Genomic DNA, 26,637 nt, shown 5'->3' on the forward strand with positions numbered 1-26,637 from the left:
GGGGTGTGCTCTCACGCTGGGTGATTGCCTCGGGGTGTCACTGTGGTGCCTTTCCTTCCTCTCTGTCCCCCCTTTGCCCCCTGCACGAGGCTCCACCGACCCTGGCACGAGGCTGTGCAGACAGGAGCAGCCTTCCTCAGCGCCCCTTCCGTGTCTAAGGGCATCTCCAAGCATACACATTGCTTGTGCTCCTTAGGTCACTCTCAAGGCAGTCTGAGAGCCAGCCTTTCATGAGTCAGAGTGCCCGGATAACCTTGAGGGTGACTCGAGAATGCTCCAGTTTAGCACCGTATTTGCCCAGTGAAGACCATGGAGGGGATTTTGGTGTTTTTTTGTGTGTGTGTGTTTTGTTTTGTTTTGTCTAGATGTAATAAAATAGTTTGGTGCTGAATTTGATTCTGAAAGAGAAGTGATGAACATGAGTTCTTATCTACTTTTCAGTCAGACTTGCCAAGTTTTTCCCATTTTGAGACAGAATCAAGTGAATCAATCTCCTTAGTTCTCTGTGGCTCTATTTTCTTATGTAAAATGGAGCTTATTTTGAATACCTTCCTCACAGGATCATTGTGAAAGTAAAATATTAAAGTATATATCGAGGAGCCTTTGTAAAGCAGTGAATATAGTGCTTGGCATTTAATAGTCCACCAAGTATTCTCACCCCTTCACTTGGTCTTTTCATGTTCTGACCCCTTTATTCCACGTTTCACGTGTAACATATGGGCGGGGGAATAGATCCCCCAGTCTTTCTGCTGTTCTAAACAGACTAGAGTATTCCTTCAGACTCAGAAAGATGTCGCTGCTTTTCAGGTCCCTGGAAAGCCCAATAAAAATGCCTTTGAAATCTTAATTGCGCAGCAACTGGAGTGTGAAACGTTGGCATTTCTAAAGGTGTCAGAGAGCTGACGAGATGAACAGCCACTTGCAGGAAGGAAAAATGCCGTGGTGACCTGAGGGTGGGTCCATCATTTTCCGCCTAATCTTAAAAACACACTTCGCTTCTCCCTTTTAAAGTCTGCTCCATGGTGCTGAGGGGTCCTGTTCTGTAGCTGACATTTCATTGTTGGCCCTCTTTTGGTGGTTGATTGACTGGTGATCCACTTGATGGTAGTTGAAACCATGCAATAAAATTCTAATTTAATGAACAATAGTAACTCATTTCAAGCTGCCAGTGGAAACAAAACCATTTCAGCAAATGCCTAATAGAACAGGAGTAATTTTTATTTTTAAAAGCTTAAAATGAACCAAAAAATGGTGTGATGTGGGCCTCATACCTAGCGTTTATCACAAGTGCCAAATTATTTTAAAACAGGTAAACACCAAAACATAGATAAAAATAATATATATTAAAGTTATATTTTAAATTATACCAATTACCAATTATTTAAATTATTCCAATGACAATATGTATGAATATAATACATTGATATCATTTCTAGGGATTGCAGGTTTCATTAAGTTTTTTTTAATTCACTTACAAGGCTAGAGGCTGATTAAGACAACCACGAGTCCCAGCACTAGGAACAGATTCTTGTAAATAAGCAGTGTTGCTCCGTGCATTTTCCTTGTTCTGCTGTGCACACTCCCTCTTCTACCTCCTGAGCTTAATCTTAGGTGGTTTCCTGTGGTGGGACATTCTCCATTTCAGCGTCTATCACAGAAATCTTCACTGAATTCAAATGGGAAGAACTGGTGTTTATGTCTTACCAGTTCTGTGCTTCCTCAATCATATTTTAAGACATGTCTGTAACTTTATGTTAGTTTGAGTCTCCTATTCCAGTGTATTCACAAAATTTCATGGCGGGTGTGTGCAACGTTGTTTTCAGAGGTTTTAATGTTCTGCTGGGTTTTTTTGTGTTTTTTTTTCATTGATTTCAGAGAAGAAGGGAGAGAGAGATAGAAATATCAAGGACGAGAGAGAATCATGGATCAGCTGCCTCCTACACACCCCACACTGGGGATCCAGCCCACAACCCAGGCATGTGCCCTGACCACGAATTGAATCCTGACCCCCTGGTTCATAGGTCGATGCTCAACCACTGAGCCACGCCAGCTGGACCTGCTGTTGTTTGTTTTATAGCATATACTCCCTAGTGCTTAAGGATTTGAACAGAATTTAAGGATTCATCAAAGACAGATACCAATTCAAATTTCTCTCTCCCTCTCGCATATACATCTGCTTAGATGTATAGTAGTGTGTGTTGTATGTGTTTTTACAATCCTAAAAATGTACACATAAACTTGAACCTCATCGGCACACAGCATTGGGGTGTGAGTAACTTGAATTGCAGGTAACCTTGGCCTTTAAAACTAGGTAGCAGGACGTTCCCTGAGTCATTATCTCAGTCTCCTTGGTGGAATGTTAAGCCGGTATAACAACCCAGTTGAACTCTGGAGAATGTCTGGAATAATTACCTTGTGATTCAGAGCATGCGGAAGGAGACAAGGCCCTATAGAAACGGTCAGACTGTCTCATGCAAAGACTCCACCCAGACCTGCTACTGTCCATGGTCGCCAGGAAGGGCCCAGCCCAGCCTCTCCTATTGCGATGTTTGCACAGCCTCCTCCATCCCCCTCACCCCTTACATCCTGCACAGAATGCGTCTGAATATGTTGACTGCGTGTTGATTCTAGATGCACTTGAAAAGCTTAATTTTGGACTAGCTCATGTGAAAGGAGAAAGGGTAGAACTTTTGTTCGATATCCTGGGCTGCCCCAGTCGAAGGCGGGATTGTTTGGATCATGCAAAAACAAAGTGAGGAATAAACACAAGTGAGCTAAAAGTTTAAAACAAGATTATGAGTTGTTTATTAGTATTTGCTCCGAGGTTGAAGTTAAATGCCATAAAAGGAACATTGCTAAGTTACGATTGAGTTATTGCTGCTGCTGAAGAGTGTGAGTGGCTTTGCCAGCAAGTGGAATAACAGAAGCGACATTAGTGTGCAGAGGTTCCTGAGGCCTCGCGGCTGTCTGCTCAGAGGTCTTCCGACTCTGGGACGGCAGGGCCCTCTGGGGCCTCGGTGGTGATCACTATAGGGATGTTCTCAGATACCCATCCCTTAGGAGTCCTGTTGAAGGACCGTCTGCCAGAAAGAGGGTTGGCAAAGGCCATGAACCTGGAATCTGTTAGAAGTAGTAGCTCAAAATCTGGGACCTTGAATTTCACCATTTTTGATGCTTTTTCAAAACCTCCAAATGGGGTGGCAACTCTGTGGGGAATGAAAAAAGAATAAATCAATTTCCAAATGTATCTACTGGAACATAGAAAAACAACTTAATTCATAATTTTATGGGCGTGTTCTGCTGTATTCTTAGTATGCCTTTCAGTTTTTGACCTCTGAGATAAACATTTCCATTCAGGGACCACGGACTTGTGTAAAGTCCTATTGTACGTACTCTTAATTTGGGACTCAACTAATCTATTCCCCGCACCTGGAGATCGGCACGATCACTTCTTGCCTTTGGGTCTTTGCTCACATTTCCCTGCATAAGATGTTTTCTCCCTATCTCCACTCCACCTGTGTGCGTCTTGTGGCCTGTGAGTTCTAACTTCCCAGCAACTATCCCAGCCCATGCTCCTTAGCCAGTCCCTGCAGCACTGATGGTCCATGTCAGTCATCCAGGGCTCATGAGAGGGACCTAGACTGGCATTACTCTTAGCATTTAACCAGGAACTGGATCATCATGCACGTGCTCTCCAATCATGAAACCTCAGAAGGATAAAGAGCGATGAAGGCAGGTCGGGGTGCCATGCACCAGCCACTGTTTGAAGTGCTGCTCACCGTGGGCCCTTGTTGGAGTGCAGATGCTAATTGAGACACACCAGGGCGTGTCCTGAGAGTCTGCATCTAACCAGTCCCGCACGATGCCCAGTGCCAAGGCTTGACGGGATTGTCTCCTGACATCCTCACAACAACCTTAGGAGCTGGTTCTGTGAACATGCCTATGTCTTGGGTGACACGGAGGCACACTCAAGCACATGACTTGCTCAAAGCCCCCACCTATGAAGTTGGAGAACCGGGACTTCAACCCAGGCCCCTGGAGGCCTGCTTTTCCAGTCACTAGCCTGTGCCACACCCTCAGGAGATGCCGCGTAAGGAGTGTTGGGCCTCCTGAGGTCACTTTCTAAGTGCAGTGTGTGTAGGAACATCCACCCACTGGGGCTGTGTCTAACTGATGTCCAGCCATGTTCATGTCACATTCCTGATGCCGCTATCTGGTCATATCCCACATTTGGTCATTTAATTTAATGAATTGAAGAGTCTTTAATACTCAAATTTCATTCTGTGCTTAAGTAAAACCTGTTATTCTTGGATGTCTAAGATGTGCAAGACAGTATTTTATCATTTTAGAAATGTACCATTGTATAGAAATAGTTTGTTCATTTGTTGACTCATTCATTTATTCATACAACAAAGAAGTGATTGCTTAAGATATCTGTCCTGCTATGTGAGGAATTCGTAGATGAAAAGGCTGTATTATTATTAACGTCAATGAGTACACAGAGCAGGGTAGAGTGAGACATGAGGGAAAGAACAATACATCATGGAATATGGTCGTTAACCTAAGGGGAGAATATCCTGAATACAGAGTTGGTAAAATGAAACACTTGTAAAGTTCAGAGCCTAGCATCAGGACCAGTTAAGAAATTTGTAGGGTCCAGTACAAAATAAAAACGGGATGGGGGGCCCTTCTTAATAATTGTTAAGACTAACACCCTACCTGGCATTGCTCAGTGGTTAGAGCATCGGCCTGCAGACCAAAGGGTCTCGGGTTCGAGTTCCAGTCAAGGGTATGTACCTAGGTTGCAGGTTTGTTCCCAGCCCCTGTCGGTGTGTGTGGTAGGCAACAGGTAGATCTCTCACATCAATGTACTCTTTCTCCCTCCCTCCCTGCCTTCCACTCTCTCTAAAAAGAAAAAAAAATCAATGAAAAAATATCCTTGGGTGAGGATTAACAACAGCAACATTAAGACTATCAAAACAGAGACAGCAAAGCCTCATGGCAAGCATGGCCCTTCTAGCCGGGGCCACACAGCTGCATGGACTGCACATGTAACCGGATTGTGACCCACCCACCATTCTTTCGACATTGTCTCTGCAAATGCTGACTCTGACTAGTATGCAGCTTGTAGATAAACAGCATGTTTGTATAAGAATCCTAGGAACTAACTTCAGAAGATACAGACTCTGACCTTTAGTCATCGTAGCTCTAGGAGAATTGCTGACCTTCAACTGTAAAACCAGGATAAGGTAGAACCAGGATGACAAACACTAGGCCATCACTTGACCAGTTTCAAGGTCAAGGTCTTTATCAAAGTGGACTGTGCTGATCTGAATGTAGAAAACTTGATTTCTTCATCCTTCTTTCCCTCTCCCTTATAAAAGCCTCTGCCTGTACTGCAATGTTGAGACGGGCTTTGGACAAGAGTTCCCCATCTCCTCAGGTAACTGGCACTTAAATAAACCTCTCTCCTTTTTCACTGGCATCTGAGTTTGGTTTTTGTGACAACAGGTAGCCAAACTTACACATGTCCATCCTGGGAGTTTAAGAATATATGGTTTCCACTGGATACAAGATGCTGAACTTCATTTCTAGATTTAGGCTGAATCTGGTCAATCTTATGTTTATGAATTCCAGATATAAGTTTTACTCATTTATATTTTTTCTGCATTAAATAAAAGAAGAAATGTTCCTCAGCCACTGAACTCCAGTATTTGGGTTTGGTACTAAGTGTATTACTTTTTCCCTTTTTGTCCAGTTCTGTGTTGTTGTTCCCTCCCACTTTGTGGGTCCTTTTCTTCTCTTGTAAATGAAAACATTCCCTTCCGCTCCATCCCTGGTCTTCCACCTCCTACCTCTGGCCCAGTGGAAGCTTGCTGTTTGAAAGGCAGCCTTTTCTTTTCTTTGGCACCATTGAGGCTGTATCCTGTTTGCTTGAATTTTTATTGCTCTAGGCACACAAAGTGAAAAAGTCCATTCACAGAGATGGTAAACATTTAAAGACTACTTGTAGGATATTTAAGGTCTCTGGAAGTAGTTTTAAGTTTTAGTCAAAGATAGTGAAGCAAAATTTTTCACTAAAAGATTTGGACTAGTCTCTCTCTCTCTCTCTCTCTCTCTCTCTCTCTCTCTCTCTCTCTCTCTCCCCCTCCCACCCCCCATCCCTTCCATTCTTTTTAAAAATCAATGGAAAAATATCCTCAGGTGAGTATTAACAACAAAAATAAATAAATAAATAAAAGCAGTGTTTCCTAATCTGCTTTGTATAATTTTTTTAAAAAAGTATAATAGTTGTGTGAGGAACTAAATTTCTGGTCAGATTATTTTCTCATAACCTTGAGTTGTTTAGTAAAATAAATCCCATTAAATAATCTACTGCAGGAAAGATATTAACCCAATTTGTACCTAGAAATTATTTTAACCTTTTTTAAATGATTGGAATATGTTCTGGACTAATTAAAGGAATGGCTTTTATCACATTCAATTTCTAAAGACCCACATAACTATTGAGATTATTTTTGCCTATGTGAAATTTTAAAAATAAAAATTTATTGAAGTATAAGATACATTTTAAGAAGTATATAAATCCTAAGGTAAAACTTGATGAATATTATTTATCTTCTAGTTATTTGTTGTTGGTATATAAAAATGTCATTAATTTTTATGTTGATCTTGTACTCTGTGATCTTACTAAATTTACTAATTCTAATTACTAACCTGGAGCTCCTTTTGAATTTCCTGGGGACATAATCATGTCATTTGTGAATAAGGACAGTTTTATTTTTCCTTTTATATATTTACTAGAGGCCCGGTGCACGAAATTCATGCACTGGGTGAGGGGAGTATCCCTCAGCCCAGCCTGCACCCTCTCCAATCTGGGACCCCTTGGGGGATGTCCGACTGCTGGGATCGGGCCTAACCCGGCAGTCGAATATCCCTCTCACAATCCGAGACTGCTGGCTCCTAACCACTCACCTGCCTGGCTGCCTGATTGCCCCTAACCACTCTGCCTGCCAGCCTGATAGTCCCCTAACCGCTCCCCTGCTGGTCTGATTGACACCTAACCACTCCCCTGAAGGCCTGGTCCCCCCCAACTGCCCTCCCCTGCAGGCCTGGTCCCCCCAACTGCCCTCCCCTGCAGGCCTGGTCACCCCCAACTGCCCTCCCCTGCAGGACTTGATCACCCCCAACTGCCCTCCCCTGCCAGCCATCTTGTGACAATGATGGGGGCGGCCATCTTATGGTGGCCATCTTGTGACAACATGGGGCAGCCATCTTCTGATGACATGGGGTGGCCATCTTGTGGTGGCCATCTTGTGATGATGTGGGAGCAGCCATCTTGTGGTGGCCATCTTGTGATGACATGGGGCGGCCATCTTGTGATGCGAGGGTGTGAGGGTCTATTTGCATATTACCTCTTTATTATATAGGATACCTTTTGTTTATTAAAACAACTTCTTTGTCTGAAAACATGCATGTATGTTTTTATTTTAACTTTTACCTTTCAAGAGTATTTTTACTGGATATAGACTTACAGGCTGACCATTTATTTCAGAATTTTAAAGGCATGATCCCACGAGCTTTAAGATGTTCCCATTGTCTTTGGTTTTCTGCTGATTTGCAGCCCTGTGCCTTTGCGTGGTTGCCACCATGTGGTTGCCTGGGTCGCACAGTACTTCTTGAATCTGAGGCCTGATATGTTTTGTCAATTTTGAAATTTTCTGGGCCATGAATTCTTCAGCTATTACTTCCGCCTTAATCTCTTATTCCCTCCCGAGCCTTTAATCACACTCATATGCTGGCACTTTCATTGCCAAGTGTGTCTTCTGCTCTTTCCCTGCAGTGGGAACCCATCGTCTCCTCTGCTCCAGTTTGCACACTGTCGACTTCAGTCTGTGAGTCCTTCCCGCTATGTTCAATCTGCCAAGAAATCTATTTATTTACTTTTTAAAAAGATTTCTGTCACTGAATATAACATGAGCACAAAAACCTCATAGACAGGCACAGAAGCTTATTCTAAAGTGAACCACCTTGCCACCAGCACCCGTCCTGAGTCCCTACAGGAGCATCGAGTGTCCTGCCAATCAGCCCTCGCCTGCCCAGGGGTCGGCGGTGTTTTGACTTTCATGACAATATCAACTTACAAAATATTTTTTAAAACCTTTCTAGGGTGCCCTTGCTGGTTTGGCTCAGAGGATAAAGCGTTGGCCTGTGGACTGAAGCATCCCAGGTTCAACTCAACTCAAGGGCATATGCCCAGGTTGTGGGCTGGATCCCCAGAGGGGGGCGTGCAGGAGGCAGCAGATCAGTGATTCTCTCTCATCATTGATGTTTCTATCTCTCCCATCTCCCTTTCTTTCCGAAATCAATACAAATATATTAAAAACAACAACAACAATCAAAAACAAATACCTTCTTTCTATGGTAATAACCCAAGTGTGTGTGTCTAAGTACAGTGGTTTAGTTTTGCCTGTCTTTCAAAATTCTCTCTTTCAAATCGTTTTTATGATACAGATGTCCCTCTCATCCTTCCCTACAATTTATTACTGAAGACACTGGGTTGTGTGTCCCACAGACCGAACTGTACTGGTTACATTCTCTCTCTCGGTAAATGTTAGCATTTCTCTGTCTTCTGTATTTCCTGCAGATTTTATATGGATCCAGTGACTTAGCACTTTGACTTCTTAGTTTCAGTTGCTGTGCCAGTATTTTTGTTTTTGTAGAATTTCCATTTGACACTTTTTGGAAATCATTCTCAATTGGCTGGAATTCTTCATTTTTGTAATCTCTTGAACATGTTTCTCACAATTACTTTAAGTGTCAGATATTCCAATCTTTTGTGTTTCTGTCTCTGTTGTTTATTGTTTTTCTCTTCATTTTTAATCATTTGGTCATGCCTGGTAATTTTGAACTGACTGGTGAGCATCTTGCATAAACATTGTAAAGATCTTTTGAGTCTGTCGGTGGTGTCATCTTTGTCGGTGGCAGGCAGTTTGATTTAAAGGAGGTGACCATTATCTAATCCAGGACTGTGTTGATGGGCACAAGCATTTATTTTCATGAGGGTCCCGGGTTCAACTCAAATCAAGGGCACATGCCCAGGTTGCGGGCTGGATCCCCAGTAGGGGCAGTGCAGGAGGCAGCCAAGCAATGATTCTTTCCCATCATTGATGTTTCTATTTATCTCTCCCTCTCCCTTCCTCTCCAAAATCAATACAAATATATTGGAAAAAAACAACAAAAAAACACACACCTTCTTTCTATGGTAATAACTCAAGTGTTGACATAGCCCTCATTCACCTTTATTTCAATGGTATAGCCTTCAGAGTCCCAATAGAAGGTTGGAATACCTGGACCCTCCTCCCAGCACACCTAGGCTTTGGGATTTTGTAGCAGAAGATTTTCCAGGCCCTGCAGGGCACCGAGCCTGGCAGCACACACCCCAGGTCACCCGCGTGACGGGATTACCTGTTGAAGCTCCGGTAATCCGGCAGCTCTGTCTTGCCTTCGGGCGTGAGCAGCTTCGGGTACAGCGCCTCAAGGAGCTCTGGGTGGCTGCTGACCGCCTGCTCCCATGGCGACTGGTAGGACCGGGGGACGGCTGTGGTGTTGAATCTTTCGGGAGGGATCTCCTTCAGGGGCCCGGAATATCCTTCGGGGAAACATAGCAAGCAGGAGTGAACACAGATCCTGTGCGATGGGAAGCGCCTCCTGACATTGCTCCCTGCAGCGGTCACGCAGAGTCACTGATGAAGAAAGTCCCTTTCCTGACTTCTCAGAAATGAGCAGTCTCAACGCGGTAGACAGGCTATGCCCCTTAGAAGGGATTTTCTAAGGAACCCCTACCTCAGTGTGTATTTGTCCAGCGTAACTACTCCTTTGATTTTTAAAATCGGGCCCCCGCCCGTCATTTGTACCGGGCTCTCACTATCACCATTTGTGAATTGATTTGAAAATATCCATCAAGTGTCAGCTGTGGCCTGGACTCTCAGGAAGCAGCAGTGGAGACAGTGTCCCTGGTCCTGGCTGACGGGAGTAATGCAGGGGCTTGTCTCTTCAAGTGCTGACAGCTGTTCAGGCTTCAACGTGGGGGAGGCCTGTGTCTGCACCCCCTTGGTGGGCCTGGTCTTCCCAGTCCCATGTGGACGTTGTTCCTGACTCTCTGCGGCGGGTCTCACCTCCTCGCCCGCTCCTCTCGCAAGTGTAGACCACCTCTGTGAGTGCCATTTAGCTTGCATAGACTACGCTGCTTGTACATGCGCTGAGTGACCCGCTCCAAGTCCTCATGGCAGAGCCCTGCACCCTCTGTGCACAACCACACTACCTGCCATGTCCTTCACGCAGGTCTCTCCTCCCCACCAGGCCCTCACCCAGACCCAAGCCCTGCACCCAGACCTCCTGGGGCCCTGCTCCCAAACCTTCCCAGGTCTCCCAGGGCCCTGCACATACACCTCCCACTGCAGCCTCCTGCTTTTGGTCCCCACGCTCTTTCCGGTCGCTAACACCGCCGTCTCCTCGTCAAGCTGCCTGCCCTCTCTTTACGCAGATCGGCCACCGCGGGGTAGCCCTTCGGTACAGTAGTTGCATCCTCTCTGACTGCTCCCAGCCGCCAAGAGAAGCCCCTTTCTGTGGGCGTCTTCTCTCGGCTTGCCACTCAACTACTGGTGTCCCTCGGAGCTCTTCATTCCTACCAACCTTTCTGCCAGAACATTTCATCTCCCTCCTGGCTCTATCGGGCTCATACCTATCGATTGCTCCAAGTTGTGATGTTGGTCTTGGGGCCCTTCCGTTCCAGCACCCCCTGCATTGGTCCAAGCGACTGCTCCCTGGTAAACTTCCCAGCCCGCTGGGACCCTGGGCCTTTCTAACACACCCTGCTGCTTTTCCGTGTGGAAAGGTTTCGAAAGAACCACTCTCTCAGCACACAGCATCCCTCTACCCTCAGATGCCCAGGACAGCAGTATTCCCAGCCGCCTCGGTCCCGCAGGTCGCTGAGTGTTGCCAGCTGCGCTCCTGAAGGATTTCTAATAGAGCGGCTCACAGATTGTTTCCGAATCACCTCGGCACAAATTCAAACGTCAGTAGGGACCCAAATGTCGAGGGCTTTTCCCTGCAGAGATCTGGCTGCAGTTACGCATCTCATGCCAGGGATCTGCAGAGAGAACATGGGGAAACTCGGCTCTAGAAAATGCCCTCCGTCCTCCGCATTTCCCTCATGCCTGCCCTGGTCAGGCCCTGCCCCTCTGCTGCCTGGCCTTTCCCAGCAGCCTTCACGCTCACTCTTGGCTCCCCACGCCTCCTGGGCACCCTCCACACTGCTGCCCCCGTGACCTACGACCGGAAAACCTGACTGTGTCACTCACTTCCCAGGACAAAAATCCCAGCCACTCAGCATGGCACACCTGTCCTCATCCCCCTGTGCAGCCTCACCTCCTGGCACGGTCCTCACATCTGTGCTCCAGACCCAGGCTCTGCCTGGAAGCTGGTTCCCATGCCTCCTCCCCTTCCCTGTGCTCCTGGGGCCCCCCTTGCCCTCCTCACCCGCCAGGCCCTGCAGAGGCCTGGGCATGAGATGACCTCTCTGTGGCCACTGGGGACAGACTCGCCTCTCCTGGCTGTCCTTGGTGTAGGATTCAGCGCTCCATTGTCACTGCCCCACATCTTATTTCCTGTTCCTCCCACATCTTATTTCCTGTTCCTCCTACAGTTGATCAGAGGTCAGGCATGTGGAGACCAGACATTTTAAAATTTTATACTTTCTTAAAATCCCACTACTCAACACAAGTGCTTAATTTCTGTGTGTTTTCCCCGGTTTGTCTTCACCCATGGACATAATGACCCTGTGACTGTAAATCTGGAACCAGACCCAGATGTAATGCTTCATCAGTCACTATTGACACATAGCCATTCGCAACCTCCGTTTCTTAATTTCTAAAGTGCAGATTGTAGTAAAAATGTCATGGAGTTATTGTGAAATTAAGGAAGACAAATGTATATCATAGCACTCCACAGGCTATATAGTTTTATACAAAAAGAACGTCAATATAATTACAGATGACTTAATTTTTAACATAACAGCTGGTTGCCAGCAAATACAGTGAGCCATCTGAAAGACAGGAGGCCATGTCAGTGCTTTGCAGGACTCCTTAGGTCCCTGTCTTTACATTGACCTCAGACTTACCCACACATAGATGTGGGGTGAGTCTATAAAAATAGGTCTACAGTTGTTCATATGGAAAATACACTCTATAATAATAAAAGGGTAATATGCTAATTAGACCAGATGTCTTCCGGATATCATTCCGGATGTCCTTCCTGATGAAGCCAGGGCCAGAGGGAAGCCAGCCTGGGTCCTGGGTGCCTGTGCGTGGCCAGAGGAGGGAAGCCCAGGTCTTGGGTGCTGGAGGGAAGCCGTTGTCGGCAGCCGGGGGAAGGAAGGCCTACTCTTGCACGAATTTTCGTGCATTGGGCCTCTAGTAATTAATAAATAAGAATACAAAGATAAACTCTTTGTTTCATGTACCCACACATGTAAACCTGCCTTTGCCCATTTTGACCATAATGAGACCAGCAGTCCCACTCTGATACCATATACTAAGGAAGGATCCACGTGACCTGAGCCACACATTTAAATGCACAGTGACTATTGTTTTATTTGTAAGGCGCCAAGTTACCTGGTGCAATGTTTTCTGGATTCGGGGGGCTCCTCGGATCCGGGGTGTTGGGAGGAGTGAACGGGGCTTGCTGTGACCCCCCTTCTGATAGGCTTCCGTCCAGTTTCCCATTCTGCATGGCCAGGTTGTGCTGTATTGGTCAAAAGCAAACTCGGCTGAAAAATCAAAAATATCAGACAGGCCAACAGAAAATGTCTCTTGTGCTGGCCTCCTCCACACATTTAGGGTTTAGCTACAATGGTGCTAAACCATTGTTTCATGGGGCATCGATAGTTGACATGGTCATTGGCTGAGCTTTGCATGGTCTTGGTTGAGCTTTGACTGAAGTTACTCCAAGGTCTGTCTTATGATGACAGTCCACCTCATAACCATTTTCTGAGCCTCACTGTGCCAGGTGCTGTGTATCAGTCATTTCATTTATAGTCACCACCTCCCTATGAGGTGAATATGATTAGTTCTTAAGTCTTTACTAATCTAACACAGAGTATCCTGGTCAAACACTGTGCTTAGTCATTGTCACATTGCTATACTATTTATAGTTGGGATTTAGTTAGATTCTTTAATATGTCTTATCTTGAAATTTAATCTGATAATTGAACAATAGTCATGTGTAACAAAAAGAAATTGTCCTTTAAGTTGAATAAATTTGTAGAAGGAAGAATTTGGGATATCTAGAAAATAAAATGCTTAACAGATGTTTTTCTTTTAAGTTTTAGGTGAATTTTGTTTATTATTATAATGCAGGATTTATTTTATGGCAATAATAAAGCACTTTAAAAATAGCCAATTTGCATTTTAACAGAGAAAATAGAATTGTAATTGGTTATGTCCTCAGAAGTATGGCTAGACCTTCTCTCTATAATAAAGCATGTTTACTTACATATGGGAAATATGTGTGTTTTTAAAAAGGCCAATCTATATAAGAAGAGTATAAAGTTAAATTATCTTTTAAATTTAGAAAGAAAAATTTGGTAATGACTTTTTTTTGGTATGACATAAGCAGAAAATATTTTAATGCTTGTTTATCTCTATATTTATTTATAAGGTGATGTAGTAAAGTACTGTTTTACATTTTAATACTTTTTTACCTTTATAGAAATACGAGGATAAAAGACTGTTTTGTCCTAAAATCCAAATATTTATCATAATGAAAGGCCATAAATTAAGGGCCTCACCTGAGGTGTTCTATAATGTGTGCCAAATACATAGTAAAAGTTATTTTTTGAGCAAATAAATGAACACATATTCAGAATCCAGTATATTTAGCTTGGTGTTATTTCAGAATTACTTTTAATGGTACACGTTCCCCTTCCCCAACATTATTTAAGATGCGAGGGGTTCACAAAGTCCCTCGCTACTAAAGGCACAGGTAGTTTTAACTGTGAAAGGGGCCGTTTTGCGGTGATTTATCGAAGGTAATTATTATCGCCACAAACCACGCTCCTGCTGTGTTTCCCTGGAAGGCCCATCTCCTTCGCCGTCTCCCTCTCTGCCTTTCTGTGTGTGACGCGGAGCCGGAGCATCGAGACTGGCTTGTGTACAAGCCCCGGGTCTGCAGCTCTTGTGGAGGATGCACATCTCCCGTGGTTGCTGTTCATGTCAGAGGAGGTTTGTGTGGCTCCCCTTGGCCAGTTCCTGAACAGCAGAGGAAGCGCAAACTGCACCTACATTTTCTATTTATTTTCTATTTTTAAAATGATAATATTTGAGCAAATGGCATTGAGCACCAGGGAGTATGTTTGTTTACTAGCATTATTTGTTTTTCATTTTTAAATATATTTTTTGTTGTTGATAGTATTATAAATATCTCCCATTTCCTCCCCCCTTTTCCCTCTCCCTCCCAACCCCTACCCCCCCCCCCCCCACGTCTTCCCCACCCTATGGCCCGTGTCCATGGCTATGCATATCTATATATATATAAAGCCAGCAACCATAACGGCCATAATGACCGTAATGACTGGTCGCTATGATGCCCACTGTGGCCAGCGAACCAGCCTGATCAGGGTGTGGGGCCAGCTGGCCAACCTCACGGCCCCTCTCCCTTGCCGGCCTGCCCCTGATCAGACTCTCCCACCCCAATCAAGAGCGGGGCCTGCCGGCCAAACACTGCCTCCCCTCACCCCCCGGCCGGCCTGCCCCTGATCTCACCCCCACCCCAATAGGGGGCAGGGCTGGGTGGCCAACCTCCTGCAGCCAATCCCAAGGCCCCAGCCCAAAGCACCCAGCCCCAAGGCCCCAGCCCTGAAGCACCCAGCCCCAAGGCCCCAGCCCCAAAGCCCCAATCCTGATCACACCCCCACTCCAATAGGGAGCAGGGCTGACCAGCCAACCTCCTGCAGCCCCTCCTCCTGCCTGGCCCCACCCCAGATTGCCCCCCCCCCCCCGACCCGATTAGGGACAGGGCTGGCCGTCCAACCACCCATGGCCCCTCCCCCAGGCCACTGGCCCTGATTGGCACCCCCACCCTATTTAGGGGTGGGCTCAGCCAGACCACTGCCCACAGCCCCTCCCCATGGCCAGCCCCACCCCCAATCGGCAACCCAACCCCAATCGGGGGTGGGTCCCACTGGCCAATCACCCGGGGCCCCTTCCCCCAGCTGGCCCAGCCCTGATCAACCTATCAGGGCTGGGCCAGCCAGCCGGCCAACCTCCTGCCATCTCCTCCTCCTGACAGGCCCAGCCCTGATCTGCCCCAATTGGGGCTGGGCCAGCTAGACCTCACCTGTGCAGGAATTTGTGCACTGGGCCTCTAGTAAGTATTTAAGTTCTTTGGTTTATCTCTTCTGGTCCCCCCAATCCCACATCGAGGTGTGTCAGTCTGTTCCATGCCTCCCTGCTTTGGGTCTTATTTTATTGTTTACTAGCTTCTAATTTAGGAAAGCTTTTTTCCAAGGAGTTTTGCCCTCGCTGGCTCTGTGGTTAAGAGCCACAGCCCTCCCTACACGACTCACAGTCAGTGCTTGGAGACCCTGTGTGTCTGCAGCTCCTGGCTCCTCCCCCTGCTCCATGGAGCACTGTGTGCCCGGGAGTGTCCCACCCACACCCACCAGCCTGATAAGACCGCCAACCTCCCCTGCTCCTGGCAGGACAGGCCGGCTTCAGTGCCACATCCACAGGCTCACCATGTCCCTGCTGAACCCAACACTCAGCCACACACAGCATTTCCTCGTTATCCCCGGGACTACTCGCCGTCATGGAGAAAAGCATCTCACCAGGTCAGAGGAAGAACATGTGGAGAACGCTTGTTTGGGAACCGGGTAATCCGCACGCATGGAGAAACGGCGCCCCTTTGTGTACACGCCCCACGATCAAGCGATACGTACATTTATCTGTGCTCTCGATTCATACTGGAAATTTTCGAACGTGTACTTGTCAGAGCGTCGCTGGCGCATCTTGAACAGCCGGGCGCCGCGGTTGGCCAGGTGGGACAGCTCCTCCAGCATGATGTCCCGCGGCATGCTCACCTTCTTGCCCAGGTCCATGCCGCCCGCGTCTGGAAAACGATACTCACATGCATTTTAGGTGCCTTCCTAAACTCCGTCATTGTCGCCACCATCTGCAGGCCTGGGGCCTGGATGCAGGCTCTCCTCAGACCACCCGGCTACCTGGGCTTCACTCCATGCCAACCACGCAGTCATAGACAGGGCACTGAATTTCCTAACCCTCATGCCCTCATCTCTAAAGGGGGGCTCATCAGACCCACCACATGGGGCTGAGAGGAGGATTGAATGAAGTGCTACAGACGAAGTCTTTCGCATGGCACTTGGCACGGAGAAAGGGATGGATGTGAGCTGTCATTGCTAGTGGTAGAATGCTGTCTCTCCACACTTAGTGTTTCAGCAGCACTGCTTGGAGTCCTCCTAATGAGCTCCGTGTTGCTCCCCACTGTTCTAGGGATCAGTCTGAGCTGTCCCTCCTACTGGAGTACCAACCCTTCCACCCATGCCACCCCATTTTCCTGTCTCTGTCAAAACACTATTCATTCTGTGCCCAGCCCTGAGGTATCCAGCCCCAAGGCCCCAACCCCAAGACCCCAACCCCAAGACCCCAGCCCTGAAGCACCCAGCCCCAAGGCCCCAGCTGCAAGGCCCCAATCCCAAAGCCCCAGCCCCAAGGCCCCAGCCCCAAAGCACCAATCCCAAGGCCCCAGCCCCAAAGCACCAATCCCAAGGCCCCAGCCCCAAAGCACCAATCCCAAGGCCCCAGCCCCAAGGCACTAGCCCCAAAGCACCAATCCCAAGGCCCCAGCCCCAAGGCACTAGCCCCAAAGCACCAATCCCAAGGCCTTCAGAGCTAAAAGGCTTCACTGGAGAACTCTCTGTCTGAAAGTAAGAGGCCAGGGAACACTTCCCAATTCATTGTTAAGCTAGCACAACTCTGACACCCAAACCTAACAAAGAGAACACACAGAACGCCACAGACCAATGTCCGTCAGGCCAGCGGAAGCAAAGGTCCTTCACAAAGTATTGGCAAGTAGAATTCCACATCATGTGGTCATAATTCTACACGAGCCAGTGGGGTTTATGCCACAGATGTGAGACCGGTTCAATATTCAGCTACCAATCCCTATAATCCACCATCGACTGTACAGCCTGCTATAGAAAAACCACATGACCATGCCTTTGGGCTCTAGGGCTGGGCAAAGTGTTGTTAGAGTTGGCACCAAAGCACAGTCCACCAAAGAAAAAACTGAGAAATGGGACTTTATCAAAATTATAGACTTTTATTCTGAGAAGGATTCTGTTAAAGGATGAAAAAGAAAACAAGCTACAATGTAGGAAACAATATTTGCATAAACACATATGTTGTCTGTGGATTGGACAGTAGGCTAGAATAAAATGAACTCTCCAAACTCACCTGTACAAAGGCAAACCATCCAATTAGAGCATGGAGAGCGTGGGCAAGAGAAAGGAGACAACTCACCTGAAGACATAGGCAGGTGCCATCAGCACATGAAAAGCTCATCAAAGGTAAACCCACAGGGAGATGTCCCCGCCCAGGCCTCCGAGGGCTGGAGTGGGGACTAGTGCCGCACCTCCTGCTGGGAGGGCCCAGGAAACTATCCCTCGCCCTCCGCTGCTGGATGGATAATGGCACAGCCACTTTGGAAAGTAACGGAGTGGGTTCTGTTTAAAACCCAACACAGACTTACCAAAATTTCAGGGCATTTACCCCAGTGAAATGAAACTCACGTTTCAAAAACCTGTATACAAACGTTCACACCAGCTTTGTTCTTAAAAACAAACAAACAGAAAGAACCTAGATGTACTTCAATAGATAAATGGTTAAAAACATTAGCCCATCCATACCATGACAGGCAGCAATAAAAAGGGACATGCTATTGGGACATGCAACACCTGGGTATATTGCCAGAGAGCTACACAGAGTGAAGAGGCCAGCCCCAGAGGTCTATGCTGCAAGATCCCATTCACATCTTACTCTTGAAAAAGAAAGGGGAGGGGAGGGCAGGGGAGGGGAGGGGAGAAAAAGAAAAGAAAAAATTCACACACACACACACACACACACACACACACACACACACACACACGGCGAGCGAGCGGAGTAGTGACCGGCAGGAGTCTTGACCACCTCAGGGTCAGGTTCCTGGCTGTGGTGTCGCACTCTCGTTTACGAGGTGTTATCATTGGGGGAGGCTGGGACAAGGTCCAGGGGGTAGGTCTGAATTATTTCTTGCGTTTGCACATGAAACTATAGTTATCTCAAAATAAAAGTTTAATGAAGAGCCATCCAGCCACGAAAAGACACGGATGACTGATGTGTGCAGCTGTGTGAAAGGAGCCAGTGGGCGAAGGCGCACTCACCCGAGCCACGGGTCAGCTCTCAGGAACGCGCAAGCCAGCAGAGAAACTCCGAGAGCACAGCCATTGTTACAATTAAGTTACATAAAGTTAATCACTAGATAAATCAAATTAAAAACAAAGCTATAAAGACTCAAAAGGATCACTTTCTACATCTTATACTCCTTTTTGTTGTTAGTGTGCCCTTGAGGTATTTCTCTGCCTGATCTGTTTGGTGGAAACTATACAAGGTCCTGTTACTGCACATCTCTCTCAAGTCGGCCTGCAATGACCCTGATGGTACTGAAATTGCCCACGGAGGGAGTACTTATACCACAGAAATTAGCAAACTCTGCAAACCAAGGCACCTCCCCCCCCCCCACTCCGCCGCAAAAAAGAGAACCAGTAGTTAGTTACTAGCATACTCCTAACCACAGGCATAAGTCAACGTATTTTGCATAAACAAACAACAAAAGACATAAAGTAAGTTCCCCAAGGTTTTCTTCCCCTCCCTTCCCTTCCAACACTTAAATCCTTAAATCTCTGATGTCTCCAGCAGGTCCCAGACCACCTGCGAGTGGAGAGTCTAATGTATGGACTCTTGCTGCCTAAACGCTCAGCGTGAAGAAGGCTGCCAGCTGGGCACAGGGCGTCCACTTCAGCTGTTCCCTGCCCTTTGCTGCACACTCCTGCAGGGTCTTAGCCGCCTGTGTGAGCTGGATGCCTGATAAATGATACAACGTATTCAGGATACACATCCTTGACCCGATGGATTAGAAGGTTGTCTTTGTGGCATTAGGTCATCTAATGAAAATAATATTGCTGGCGTACTTTCCTACTGATGTCATTGACCCTGATGCAGAATTCTCTGTTTATTCTTTAATCATTTGATGGGACTTCATTTATTATAGTTTACTATTCTTTCAAGCAAATCAGGGATTATCTTTGAATAACTATGTAATTATGAATGGTTAGATATCAACATATAACTTTAGGGTCTTGACCATAATCAAATTAATTTCCACCAAAAAATCCACAATTTTTAATCTACTAGAAATATTAAATAATTGTTACCAATACTCTTTCTTGTAATGTCTTCAAATGTACAATCTTCTTGTAGTTAAATTAAGATTTAAAATCTTACATAAAAATTTCATACTGTGGAGCCACACTGCTCTGAATACTGGGAACCAAAAGGAAAATCACATTTCATTGGGAGAATATGAGTCATCATTGGAAATGTGATCAGTTCCTTTTTCAAACTTTACTTCAATGTGTAGTCTTCTGAGTAGACACTGGGCTTAAATTCCTCCAAAAGGAAACATTCTTTTTTTTTTTTCCATATTAGTTTCATAGATTAATACCCTGAAATTAAGTTAACAGCAATTTATGTGTGCCCAAGAAGTGCTGTGTTTTAAATTTGAAATTGTGATCCTGCCAAAGTGACAAATTTAAGATAGGTAAGTGAATTCCACTCATACTTTGTAAAGGTACCCACTTACAAATAATGGGAGTAAGAGAAAAAGTATCTTTTTACAGATGTTTCCCATGATGCCTGGCAGCTGCACTTCTGGTGGAGGGGGCACCCCTCTGAGGGGAGCCACCGGAATGCCCGGCTGCAGGTGGGCCTGGGACTCACTGAGGAGCCTGGCTGAGGCCATGAGGCTTTCTCTGCCCCCGACAGGACTGCCTGCGGGTGGCCCATGTGGATTGCATATGACCCCAGGAAATATACATTGTTAAACAGTACAGTGTGTCATATCTACACTAATAAAAGAGAAACATGCAAATTGACCATACCTCCGCTATGCCCACAAGCCACGCCCACCAACCAATCAAGAGCAAGTATGCAAATTAACCCAACCAAGATGGCTGCGGCCATGGAGCAAGCAGGAGGCTTGGGTTTCCCCGGCAATGGAGGAAGCCAAGCTTCCCGCCCGTTCTGGCCGGCCCTGGCCTCCGCTCAAGGCTACAAAGTTTCAATTATAGAAGATAAATAAATCCCAACAAAAAAAGGCAGCCACCATGGAGCTGGAGAGAGCAGGAGGCTTGGGTTGCCCCTGGAAATGAAGGAAGCCAAGCTTCCTTGCCGGCCCTGGCCTCTGCTCAAGGTTACAAAGTTTTAATTATAGAAGATAAATAAATCCCAGATACCAGGGCTTCCACTTGGGTCGCCAGGGGACATGGCCGGCCTGCAAACCACCACAGGCCCCTCGCCCAGGCTGCCCCATGCCCCAAGGGAACCCCCACCCTGATCCAGGACACCCTTCAGGGCAAACCAGCCAGCCCCCACCTGTGCACCAGGCCTCTATCCTATCTAATAAAAGAGTAATACGCAAATTGACTGTCACTTCAACACTCAAGATGGCTGCCCCCATGTGGGCACAAGATGACCGCCACAAGATGGCCAGCAGGGGAGGGCAGTTGGGAGGGACCAGGCCTGAAGGGGAGGGCAGTTAGGCATCAATCAGGCTGGCAGGGGAGTGGTTAGGGGGTGATCAGGCTGGCAGGCAGAAGCTGATAGGGGCAATCAGGAAGGCAGGCAGGTGAGCATTTGGGAGCCAGTAGTCCTGGATTATGAGAGGGATGTCCGACAGCCCATTAGGCCAGTAGGACCGGGCCTAAACAGGCAGTTGGACTTCCCTCGAGGGGTCCCAGATTGGAGAGGGTGCAGGCTGGGCTGAGGGACACACGCCCCCCATGCACGAATTTTGTGCACCGGGCCTCTAGTAAAAGATAATAGTGCAGACTGTGATTGTGTATAATGCCTACAATTGATTAAAAGTTTACTAATAATTTTCTCTATACTAAAAAGTTGATACTGAAATACACGTGATACTTTTTGATTTTCCTATTTTATATCTCTTTGCCTTGATTTGAGTTCTCAGACTTTAAAGTTCTCAAAAATGTTAATAAAAAATATTGTCTCCTAATGGCTGTGTAAATCTATAAACATTGAAGAAATGAGATTACCAATGTATTAAATGACACAGATTGCATTCCACAAACAGAATCATTTAGAGCTGCTGTTAATAACATGGGCAACAAAGACACCAGTGAAGGAAGAGTGTGGCTTCAATTAAACACTTGCCAGAAACTACACTGCTTTTCAAAATAAAACATCTTTTTTGGGGAGTTATGAGAAACTTTAAACCAAAGAAAACTCACAGACTTGTACACTCAGGCATTAGGTTATTTTTCTGCCCTGGACTTTCTGATCTGTAGTCTTGAAGGCCTTCCTGCTGTCCTTGTTTTAATAATGATGACTTGATCAACTACAGCGTAAGATCTGCTTAGACAGGAAAGGAAAAGGGTCTTCACATAATCTTTCATCTAAAATTCAAGATGCTATGCTCCATGCGTTTCAGAGAGCCCCGCAGTCCGTGTCAATATTGGCATCTCCTTGGTTATTGGTGGAGAAATTCCAAACACGATGTTTGCTGCGTCACACAGCTCCGTAAACAGCGACAGGGACTGAGAATTCAATGTGTCAGCATGCCCAGCCTCCTCATTTTCGGATGAGGACTCTGATGTGTGGTCTGGACCCCAGGGCTCCTGGGACCCTATTGACCGCAGCACCCCATGTGGACCTGGGCCCCCCGCTTGCACGAACTAAGCCCTTTTCCTGGAATCACAGCAGTCTGCCCAGTCCTCTCCCATGTGCTGGGAAAGTGGTTCACAGGTTGCGAGGGGAGAAAAACAAAACCAAAAACATACCAAGAGAAAAGAAACACCAATAAGCCTTCGCAGAGCCCAGGTGAGGGAACTGGAGGCGGCAGAACAGCCTCAGAGGTGGGGTCCCCCTGCTTCTGAAGTTCCTAAACTGTCGGCAATGTCTGTGCCTATGATCAGGGACATGGGCCCCCACCTCTCGTGGCTGTTTTACTTCCAGTCCCTGCTACTTCCGGACAACAGCCAGGGGTGCTCTGCGCCTCTCCATCCACCCCGTCCCCCCTTGTCTCTCTGTCAGCGACCTCTGCTCCCCCCTTCCTCCCTCTCTGTCCTCATTCTTCAAGTCCCAGCTGAGGTGCTGACAGGGGAAGGTGGTGATCGCTGCAGAACAGGCCACGGCTAACTCGTGCGCCCACACTGGGAGGCCCTTTGCGGAGCTGTGAGTCTGAGAGCTGCACTTGGATGGTAGCAACGTGGCTCTGATACTTCTGTGCAAACAGGGACTTTGTATCTCAACATAACGAGGGGCGGCTGCTCCGTGGGCTCACTGCTGCTGGTGCTGGCGGCTGCTCCGTGAGCTCGCTGCTGGTGATGCTGGCGGCGACCCGACATAGCGGTACCTGGGCCGGGACACTCCTTGTTAGTTATCCGCTGCACATGCAGTGTCTTCGCTTCTGGATGTAGTTTGACACCAAGCACAGTGGGCCCACAAGGAGACAACTGGTGTGCGGTTAGCAGCGGCACTTACTCGGGTCTGTCCATTTCTCGTGGTGGGTCTATGTGGAGAGCACTCCTCAGTAGTTCTTTGAGGTTATTTCTCCTTCAAGAGGGTGAAGACTCAGATGTAAAACTCTTGTTTTTTTCGCTTCATCTTTTTCTACTGTTTGATCTCAAAGGCACACCTGCTAGGTCTCCCCCACAACAAGAACTGGACCGAACCTCCACCTCATGCTTAGAAGGGGCTCTTTGAGTGGCCCAGTGATCGCCTTCCATTCTCCTGCAGGCTCAGTGATTGTTGAAAGGGATAAAAAAAAAAACATGATGTAATACTACAAAGAGAGCCGAGGCACAGCGGGGAGGACTTGGAGGGCGTTCTCCTCTCATTTTTATGCAGGTCGGGCCAGTCCGTGTGACTGGATCAGCCTTGTAATTAGTAGGAAACAGTCGCGTGCTTTGTCTTAAGTCACCCGGCTCCGGGTGTTTGGAAGTCTGGAGGACCGTGCCCAGAACGGGTCCTCTGCCATTCGGGCCTCCATGCTGCTTCCTTAAACAATGACACCCCCTGATCTCCAGGTCCCTGAGACCAAGCTGCATGCAGACAGCCGTCCCCAGGAGACACCCGCGGGAGCCAGAGGGGTGGCTGAAGCTGCTCCTATGCACAGAGCTGCTCTGTGTGCGAGACTCAGGGCAACGTGGCGATCCCTGCTAGCTGGCACCCGGGAGCCCCAGACTAGGGCAGAGCATGTGACCCCACTATGGGGTGGGACTCCCCGTGACCCGGAGGGGGGCTTCCGGGGACCCGCATCCCCTGGGGCTGAGACAGTGGTGTTGAGGGTTTCCCCCCTTGAGATAGAATTGTACTTTTTAAATCTTTTATAAACACCAAAGTTATGCTATAAAGATAAGATATTCTTATCCTTGTATGTCTATGTCTGGACTGACAGAGTAGGGCCCACATATGATTGAAACTGGGATTCATGAAATGGGTCCACTGACATGCGATTATGATGAACGAGAAAATGATCACGTAGCTCAGGTCTAGTTTTAAGGTAAACAATTTCGTCTCAAACTCGAGTGGCCATCTGATTTTTGCTGCATTGATCAGGAAAACGGTGAAAACCATGTCGTGTAAACTCCCTGAAGCAGGAAGTACACCGGAGAAAGCCTGCACGTGTATCTGGGGACTCTGGGTCGGTTTCAGTTCTGGAAACTGAGTCCGAATCCTCCTCACTTTCTCCCAAGCTGGTTCAACATCGTGGACGATGGGCACAGAGCTGGGTCCGTGTGCCAACTTCGTCTCTCCGGAACCAGGAAAGAATCAGCCACAGCACCCGATCCTGCCTGCGCTGTCAGGAGCATCAGACACCGGCTCCCCTGGTCCTCTCCGCTCCCTCAGGGAAGGCGGGTGACCACACTGCTCCCTGCCCTGCCCCCAGACCACAGGCTGGGTCGCAGGGTCATTCCGGGGAAGGTTAGGCTCCTGTCCTGGCCGGAACCACGGAGCCTTGGGCAGAAACCACAGGTCTGTCGGGAATGGCTCAGATCAGCCCTGAAGGGACCTGGCACTCTGCTTTCTCTCCGTAACCTCGATGCCACCCTTTGCCCATGCAAAGCCGGATTTCTTTACAACAATCAGAGTGCAGGGGAGGAGCCTGGCCTCTGGAGTCCCCTGTTAGAACTTAACGGACGGAAGGGAGTGGGTCGGCACCTCGCCCCTCACTTCTCTTGAGAATGGTTTGCATCATGGGCGCTGAGATGACAAGAGCTTCGTCTTTTCCCAGGAATCGTGAATAAAAGATTTCCAATACAAAGTTCTCGCTAAGTTAGTTACTCAAGATGATGACAGGTTTCAGGGTTATAGAGAGTGACAATGACTATGAATTCCCACTTCCCATCTTCTGTTGTTGTTTTTTAAGGAAGGGACGATAGAGCCTATTTTGAATGATTTGTGGGCCCGAAGGGAGAGTAAATCAAGGTTTGCCATGGGGGATGAACATTGAGACAAATGGGAGGCCTGCCCAGAAGGAAGGAAGAGTGGAGCGCTAGTTGCTGCTCACAGGGGCAGGCCCCGCAGAACGCACATCAGCTGTCAGCTGGCCTCATTCCTGCCGAGCAGCTGTTCATCTGAAAATAGCTTCCAGATGAGAAGATGACTACAAAAGGCTTAGTGACAAGGCTGCTCCACCCCGCGCCCGCTGCCCCGGGAACGCACGGTTGGCCAGAGGCTAGTACACACGCCAGGGGGTCCCCCTTAGTGCTGAGCTACGTCCATACCACACGGGGCTTAGGGTACCGTGTCCCTTACTATGTCCGTGCCACACGGGGCTCAGGGCACCATGTCCCTTACTATGTCCATACCACACGGGGCTCAGGGTACCGTGTCCCTTACTATGTACACTCCACACGGGGCTCAGGGTACCGTGTCCCTTACTATGTCCACTCCACACGGGGCTCAGGGCACCATGTCCCTTACTATGTCCACTCCACACGGGGCTCAGGGTACCGTGTCCCTTACTATGTCCACTCCACACAGGGCTCAGGGCACCATGTCCCTTACTATGTCCACTCCACATGGGGCTCAGGGCACCATGTCCCTTACTATGTCCATACCACACGGGGCTTAGGGTACTATGTCCCTTACTATGTCCACTCCACACGGGGCTCAGGGCACCGTGTCCCTTACTATGTCCACTCCACACGGGGCTCAGGGTACCGTGTCCCTTACTATGTCCACTCCACACGGGCCGCAGGGTACCGTGTCCCTTACTATGTCCACTTCACACGGGCCGCAGGGCACCGTGTCCCTTACTATGTCCACTCCACACGGGCCGCAGGGCACCGTGTCCCTTACTATGTCCACTCCACACGAGCCGCAGGGTACCGTGTCCCTTACTATGTCCACTCCACACGGGCCGCAGGGTACCGTGTCTGTGGACTTCCTTCATGATGGCCGAGGCCTGCTGCTTCCTCTGCCTCACCATGGAGCTGTGCGACAGCATCGCCTGTTCCCTGTGGAAACAAACGTGTTGAAGCAGCCGAGGCGCTCCCTGGGGACGGTGTGTCATCCTTTTAGAGAGCATCTTTGTTCCTTAGGAGGCATTCGCCACGCTCTGGCTGAAGGCTTGCCTGCGCCTCCCCTGCCGGGGCCAGAGCCTGTCGCCCTGGACGGCAGCGTCACGGTGAGCAGAGGGGATGCTGGGCTCGGTAGGTCTTGTCTCTGCACAAGGACCCCCAGGCGGTGGGGACAGTGAGAGAGCTGCCCCTCCCCTCCCACTCTCCTGGCTCATGTTCATTGTCCCTGAGTCCCTGCTGGCCCCACTCCCCAGCATCCCAGCCCCTCTCGGCCGCAGACTGCAGAGTGAGGCAAGGACGCAGATCAAGCCGGCACGCTTCGTGGGGACGGTTTAAAATTGGCATCGACAGCTGTCCTTTAGGGCAAAGAATGCTCATTTGTGAGTCACAGTCCTGAGCCCGTGACAACTGAGGAAGAACTCACTCAGGAAGCATGCACTCACCTTGCCCTCGGCCCGTGCTTCCCAGCAGGACGGCCCCGTGGCAGGGTAGGGGTGCTCCTGGGCCTACGGTCTACCCCTGAGCCCGCGATGGCATGGTCCTCGCTCCGCTCCGCCGGGGACTGCGCCTTGTTGAAGAGCCTGGCATCCGCTGACATCAGTGGCTATATATAGCTCGGACACTTCAGCCACTCAGAGCTTCCTGGCAGGAGAGGAGCGGGAGATTAGGGTTCTGCATTGTGATCTGGGGGGTGAGGCGGT

At 48.2% G+C, this 26,637-nt stretch overlaps 1 protein-coding gene across 6 annotated transcripts; it reads right to left on the reverse strand.

The window, feature by feature from the left end:
* Window positions 1–1,872: 1,872 nt before the first annotated feature.
* MYOZ2 (myozenin 2) lies at window positions 1,873–26,546 on the reverse strand. 6 transcript variants are annotated; one of them, XM_080674204.1, is made up of 7 exons: window positions 26,380–26,513; window positions 25,788–25,873; window positions 15,998–16,167; window positions 12,675–12,804; window positions 9,469–9,652; window positions 4,720–4,905; window positions 2,772–3,206 (listed from the first exon to the last, which is right to left on the reverse strand). In XM_080674204.1, exons 2-6 carry the CDS (start codon window positions 25,861–25,863, stop codon window positions 4,737–4,739), a joined length of 729 nt encoding a protein of 242 aa, XP_080530330.1. In that variant the 5' UTR covers window positions 25,864–25,873; window positions 26,380–26,513; the 3' UTR covers window positions 2,772–3,206; window positions 4,720–4,736. The 6 variants fall into 6 exon arrangements, with proteins under 6 accessions (XP_080530331.1, XP_080530330.1, XP_080530329.1 ...); XM_080674203.1 differs by having other exon boundaries at window positions 25,758–25,873; window positions 26,380–26,496; XM_080674206.1 differs by lacking the exon at window positions 25,788–25,873 and having other exon boundaries at window positions 26,380–26,519.
* Between the last annotated feature and the right edge of the window lie 91 nt (window positions 26,547–26,637).

This window comes from Plecotus auritus, assembly GCF_963455305.1.
Source record: "Plecotus auritus genome assembly, chromosome: 6".
Lineage (NCBI taxonomy): Eukaryota > Metazoa > Chordata > Mammalia > Chiroptera > Vespertilionidae > Plecotus > Plecotus auritus.